This window comes from Glycine soja, chromosome 18 (genome assembly GCF_004193775.1).
Source record: "Glycine soja cultivar W05 chromosome 18, ASM419377v2, whole genome shotgun sequence".
In the NCBI taxonomy this organism is placed as follows: domain Eukaryota; kingdom Viridiplantae; phylum Streptophyta; class Magnoliopsida; order Fabales; family Fabaceae; genus Glycine; species Glycine soja.
The window spans coordinates 6,922,017-6,928,901 of record NC_041019.1 but is presented as its reverse complement, the minus strand read 5'-3'; the positions used below and the strand labels follow the sequence as shown (position 1 = coordinate 6,928,901).

The following is a 6,885-nucleotide window of genomic DNA, read 5'->3' as shown; positions in this document are numbered from 1 at the left end:
TCCTCCATGTGCACTTCACTTCTCCATCAGATTCCTCAGGCACTTCTTCCATCTATGTATAAACAAATCCCAGTTAGTCCCTTTATAATGAACTAAAAAAAATGTCTATTATCACAAAAGTACTAAAAAAATTGGGTAAATCTATTTGAGAGTAAACATGGATGCCATGTTACTGGTGCATGGATAAATTAATATGAGGTTGTTTTAGTAAAATTGGTTTCAAGTTCGAGTTCTGAGAGTTACATTAAATATTTAGAGTTTTACCACTCACATTTATTCTACTTGGCTCGAACATGATTATCTCCTTAGAAGGATACATTTCTTATCTGCTGAAAAACATGGATACTAAGTTTCACATTTTGATAGTGGAAAAAACTCATAGCATTCTTTAGTTACACTTGGGAAACACACAAGATTACAACTAATAACAACATGAATGCCTCGTCAACTTGAACCACACATAAAATAGGTGGACCACAAAAAGTGAACCTAGACAAGTAAAGGGAGAAGTTATATTCTTCACTAAACAAATCAAGAGCTATAAAACATTCAAAAATAACGAAATATCATATTGTCTGTTGTGTTGGATGATCAGCCTATCACTACCATTGAGGTAATAACCTTAATGTCCCATTAGTTCAAAAGCCATTTTCCTATCTACATATTTTCCTAGTCTAGTGCTACCTAGATTTACCTTGTTTCCTGCCAACCGTGGCAACTAAATATAAGAGGATGAAAAAATAATGACCAAATAATTTAGAAAAGAAAGCAGGATAATAATGCTAGTGTCCACGTGGGGAGCAAAAACTTAGAAAAATCTTTTTACATGATTTTCAGCTCCACCATTTAACATCTCTGACAGTTTACTAATACTATTTTTGAAGCACTATTCTAGCTAACAAAGAGTAACAAGTTGGGACCATTCAGATTGCAGAATTCATAAGATTTCAATTTCAATTTCAATTTCAACCACTTACTTGAGAGGTTAAATATGAAGAACCAATATAAAGTAGTAAAATTTACCTGAATGAAAAAACTAAACAACATGGGTATGCGTATGAGTATGGCCATCTTTTTCATTATTAAACAACAACTTCCATTACAATAATAAAAGAATAAAGAAGCTAGCTCTTGGACCCAGATCTTCTTCTCTTCTCCCTCTATAAACAAAACATGGGTTTTCCCCCTCTACAATCCCAAAACAGATCAACCGTTCTCTTCTCTCAGCAATGCCTGGAAGCTTAAGGAATCTGTCACTTTCTCCCAAAATCTTCTCCTTCACCTTGCTTCTCTCATTAAACTCCCTTCTCTTTTTCCCATGTTGTTACTCCCTTGATGAGCAAGGCCAAGCTCTTATAGCATGGAAAAACAGTTTAAACATCACTTCAGATGTGTTAGCATCATGGAACCCTTCAGCCTCAAGCCCATGCAACTGGTTTGGGGTGTATTGCAACTCACAAGGAGAAGTGATAGAGATAAGCCTGAAGTCAGTGAACTTGCAAGGCTCATTGCCTTCAAATTTTCAACCTCTAAGGTCCTTGAAGATTCTTGTCCTCTCATCAACCAACCTCACAGGAAGTATACCAAAAGAGATTGGAGACTATGTAGAGCTCATCTTTGTTGATCTCAGTGGCAATTCTCTCTTTGGTGAAATCCCAGAAGAAATTTGCAGCCTAAGGAAACTGCAGAGTTTGTCTCTCCATACAAACTTCCTCCAAGGCAACATTCCTTCCAACATTGGCAATCTAACAAGCCTTGTGAACTTGACACTCTATGACAACCACCTCAGTGGTGAAATTCCAAAGAGCATTGGCTCCTTAAGAAAGCTCCAAGTCTTCAGAGCAGGTGGAAACAAGAATCTCAAGGGTGAGATCCCATGGGAGATTGGAAGCTGCACCAACTTGGTCATGCTAGGCCTTGCAGAAACCAGCATTTCAGGAAGCCTTCCTTATTCAATCAAAATGCTGAAAAATATCAAGACCATAGCCATATACACAACTCTATTGTCAGGCCCCATTCCAGAAGAAATTGGCAATTGCAGTGAGTTGCAGAACCTGTACTTGCATCAGAACTCTATCTCAGGCTCAATACCAAGCCAAATTGGAGAACTCAGCAAGCTTAAGAGCCTGCTTCTGTGGCAAAACAATATAGTTGGAACAATCCCAGAAGAGCTTGGAAGCTGCACAGAGATCAAAGTCATAGACTTATCAGAAAACCTTCTCACAGGTAGCATACCAAGGAGCTTTGGCAACCTTTCAAATCTCCAAGAGCTTCAACTAAGTGTCAATCAGCTCTCAGGTATAATCCCTCCTGAGATTTCAAATTGCACTTCTTTGAATCAACTGGAACTTGACAACAATGCTCTCTCTGGTGAGATTCCTGATCTTATTGGCAACATGAAAGACTTAACTCTTTTCTTTGCATGGAAGAATAAGTTAACAGGAAACATTCCAGATAGTCTTTCTGAGTGCCAAGAACTTGAGGCAATTGATCTCTCTTACAACAACTTGATTGGTCCAATACCCAAACAACTATTTGGGTTGAGGAACCTCACCAAACTGCTGCTTCTTTCCAATGATTTGTCAGGCTTTATACCACCTGATATAGGAAATTGCACAAGCCTCTACAGGCTGAGGTTGAATCACAATAGATTAGCAGGTCACATACCACCAGAGATTGGCAACTTGAAGAGTTTGAACTTTATGGACTTAAGCAGCAATCATCTTTATGGGGAGATTCCTCCAACACTATCAGGATGCCAGAATCTTGAGTTTCTAGACCTTCATTCCAACAGTCTCACTGGTTCTGTTTCAGATTCTCTTCCCAAAAGCCTTCAGTTGATTGACTTGTCAGACAACAGACTAACTGGTGCATTGAGTCACACCATTGGTTCACTGGTTGAGTTAACCAAACTCAACCTTGGAAACAATCAGCTGAGTGGAAGAATCCCATCAGAGATCTTGTCTTGCTCTAAGCTACAACTTCTGGACCTGGGAAGTAATAGTTTCAATGGAGAAATTCCCAATGAAGTTGGTCTAATTCCTTCACTGGCAATCTCTCTCAACCTTAGCTGCAACCAGTTCTCTGGTAAAATTCCTCCCCAGCTCTCTAGTCTTACCAAACTAGGAGTTCTTGATCTCTCACATAACAAGCTCTCAGGGAATTTAGATGCTCTTTCTGACCTTGAGAATCTTGTTTCCTTAAATGTTTCCTTCAATGGCCTCTCTGGTGAGTTGCCCAACACCCTATTTTTTCACAATCTTCCTCTTAGTGATCTTGCTGAAAATCAAGGTCTCTACATTGCTGGAGGTGTTGTAACTCCTGGTGACAAAGGTCATGCTAGATCAGCTATGAAGTTCATTATGTCCATTCTCTTAAGCACCAGTGCAGTACTTGTTCTTCTCACAATCTATGTCTTAGTCAGAACTCACATGGCCAGCAAGGTGCTCATGGAAAATGAAACTTGGGAGATGACTTTGTATCAGAAGCTTGATTTCTCCATTGATGACATTGTTATGAATTTGACATCAGCCAATGTGATTGGCACTGGAAGCTCAGGAGTTGTGTACAAAGTCACAATTCCAAATGGTGAAACACTGGCTGTTAAGAAGATGTGGTCATCAGAAGAGTCTGGAGCATTCAATTCTGAGATTCAAACATTGGGGTCAATTAGGCACAAGAACATCATCAGGCTTCTTGGATGGGGATCAAACAAGAACCTGAAGCTGCTCTTTTATGACTATCTCCCTAATGGAAGTCTGAGCTCATTGCTCTATGGTTCAGGAAAGGGAAAAGCTGAATGGGAGACAAGATATGATGTTATATTAGGTGTGGCTCATGCACTCGCATATTTGCACCATGATTGTTTGCCTGCTATTATTCATGGAGATGTCAAAGCCATGAATGTGTTACTAGGTCCTGGATATCAACCTTACCTTGCTGACTTTGGCCTGGCAAGAACTGCAACTGAAAATGGTGACAATTCTGATTCCAAGCCACTTCAAAGACACTACCTTGCTGGTTCATATGGATACATGGCTCCTGGTATTTTATTTTATTTTATTTTTTCTACTAAAATTAATTGAGTGATTTTCTGTAGGGTAAAATATGTTTTAGGTTACTCAAGAATCTACACTTGGTAAAAAATTGATTTTAGTCCCTATGTTTTTAGAAACAGTGATTGGTTCTCGTATTTTTGAAATGTGGTGGATTTTGTCTCAGACCATGTATTTTGTTTTAATGTGACGAGGGATCAAATCTATCACATTTCAAAAAATTAAGGACCTAAACCACTATTTTTAAATTGTAAGAACTAAAACCAATTTTCACTAAAACTTAAGACACATTTTATCCTTTTCTGTACTAATTTGAATAGTACTGTTTCTTTTGGTTTATGCACAGAGCATGCATCACTGCAGCCTATAACTGAAAAGAGTGATGTGTACAGTTTTGGCATGGTTCTACTTGAGGTTCTCACAGGAAGGCACCCATTAGACCCAACTCTACCAGGGGGTGCACACTTGGTTCAGTGGGTTAGGAACCACTTGTCTAGCAAAGGAGACCCTTCTGACATTCTTGACACAAAGCTTAGAGGGAGGGCTGATCCCACCATGCATGAAATGCTACAAACTCTAGCAGTGTCATTTCTATGTGTAAGCAATAAAGCTGATGAGAGGCCAACAATGAAGGATGTTGTTGCAATGCTAAAGGAAATTAGACCCCTTGAGACCTCAAGGGCAGACCCTAATGTATTGAAGGGAGGTTTAACAGCACATAGTTCACCACCACCTCCTAAGAATGTGGTCTCACATGGATCTTCTACATGTTCCTACAATTTCTCGGATAACTCAATCAATTAAGAATGTATGAAGTTTGCATCTAATGGAGAAGCTATGCTTCACTCCAATTGTACATAGTCTAATGCAATGCCAATCAGAGGTGGCCTGAAGATTATTAATTAATGATATTCTAGTAATCTAGTGTGATAATTGTTTTCCTTTTAATATAATGTCATATAGACGATGCAGGTTTCAAGAATCTATATATATATATATATATATATATATATATAAATAATTATAATTTCTTAAGCATTTACTTAAGAACTTTAGTTGCAAGTATTTATGCTAGAGAATACACTCGCTAGAGACTCCTAAAGCTCTTCAATGTGTGACCTAGAGTTCGTGCAGTCAGAAAATTTCCGCATTCACACATTCAGCTGATCGCAACCATTAAATATAAATCAAGCTACTCATAATTTATTTTGATAAGTTTAATTCAAAATATCAATATTTATTCAAAGGTTCAAATTCATGAATGCGTGAATGCAGAGAATTCATTTCCGCAAAAGTTTTGTTACCTGGCCAACCATATATATATGGTCTAATTCTTGAACATTGGGCAATTATTCAGTGCAGCTAGACTTTTAACATTCTGTTTTAATGGTAATTGAATGAATAACAAGAAATTAATGACATTTTTCGTAGCTTAATTAGGTGCTAGTGTTTAAACTTACTTGTTGGTGATATTGCCAACTGCTAACAGTGAAGGCTTAACTATATAGTAAGAGAGCGAGCTCAAAGCTTGTGGAAGCTAAAACAATGATTGGCTTTTTTAGATACATGTGTTTAGAATTTATTGATGGAGAACAATATTCCTTGACTCTCTCTCTCTCTCTCTGCAAACAGACACATCCAAGCCAGCCTTTCATAACAGTACTCACATGGCCCCACGTTCAATATCACATGTTCATGTGCTGTCTGAGAGAGACTTTCCAGTTTCCAAGTATTGGTAACTCTCATATATATAACCATTGGATGATAAGTTTATTTAGTGACATCACAAAACTTATATTAGCTACTTAATTTTTCATTGATGTTTACATTAGTTGAACATATATGCAATTTTCACCATTTAAACAAGATTAAATTGTATGTGCATATCTATAGAAGTATAGAAGAGTATTTTTATTTGAAAGCAAAAAAGAAAAAAAAAATAGTGAAAGTTAAAATAGAAAAGTCATGTAAATTCAAGTTAACTTCAAGTCATGTAACGTAATCAGACGCACATGCTTGTGCAATGTGCAGGACCATTATTATAAATGGAACAGTAAAAGATGACATTGAATAACAATAGCTACTAATAACTGCTCCCAAGCCAAAACTTCAATAACCCCTCTGCAAATAAACGAATGAAACAGCTTTGCAAAACTTCATGATGTCACTGTTTTGACTGTATATAGTAATCTTCCTGTACGTTGCAGACTGTACTGCCTCTATTGCTTGTTAGTATTTTTTTAAAGTAATGAACACTTAAAAAAAATTACTAATTACATAAATTATAATAATAAGATAATTTATCTTTAACAAAATGTTCTTATTAACATAATTCAAACATGAATAATTGTGAATTCATTTAGTATTTAGGTAAGATACTAATAAATGAAACACATAAATTAATAAATATGAAGTTGTTTTAAGTTAATCAGTAACCTTGAATTTCAGTTATATGAGTATGCAGTTAGTTACTCATAGAAGAGTTTGTCACTCACATAATAGTTTCACATGCTTAAAGATAATTATCTCTTGGTCTCTACCCAAAAGGTAAGGTGTACTGATACATGAGAGTATATTACCGAAAAGATTATTAATATTTTCTTAATTTCAAGTCATTTTATGTGTTTAAAGTATTTTTATGTTGACCTTTCTAATATTTTTTCATTTTAATGAAACTTAAACATTAATTATGCTGGATTTGTGTTGCTTGGGAGATACATTCACTTTGGTTGCCATCCACGTACGAACAATAGCTGAATCTTGCAGGCACGCACATTGCAAATAAGGGAGTTTTCCATCATTTGCATTATGCAAGGTTTGACGAAAACTC

At 36.5% G+C, this 6,885-nt stretch overlaps 1 protein-coding gene across 2 annotated transcripts; it reads left to right on the top strand.

The window, feature by feature from the left end:
* Positions 1-1,052: 1,052 nt before the first annotated feature.
* On the top strand, positions 1,053-5,041 carry LOC114396420 (LRR receptor-like serine/threonine-protein kinase). Of its 2 annotated transcripts, none has more exons than XM_028358392.1 (2): positions 1,053-4,044; positions 4,448-5,041. In XM_028358392.1, exons 1-2 carry the CDS (start codon positions 1,230-1,232, stop codon positions 4,492-4,494), a joined length of 2,862 nt encoding a protein of 953 aa, XP_028214193.1. In that variant the 5' UTR covers positions 1,053-1,229; the 3' UTR covers positions 4,495-5,041. The 2 variants fall into 2 exon arrangements, with proteins under 2 accessions (XP_028214193.1, XP_028214192.1); XM_028358391.1 differs by having other exon boundaries at positions 1,057-4,044; positions 4,402-5,041.
* Positions 5,042-6,885: the final 1,844 nt, after the last annotated feature.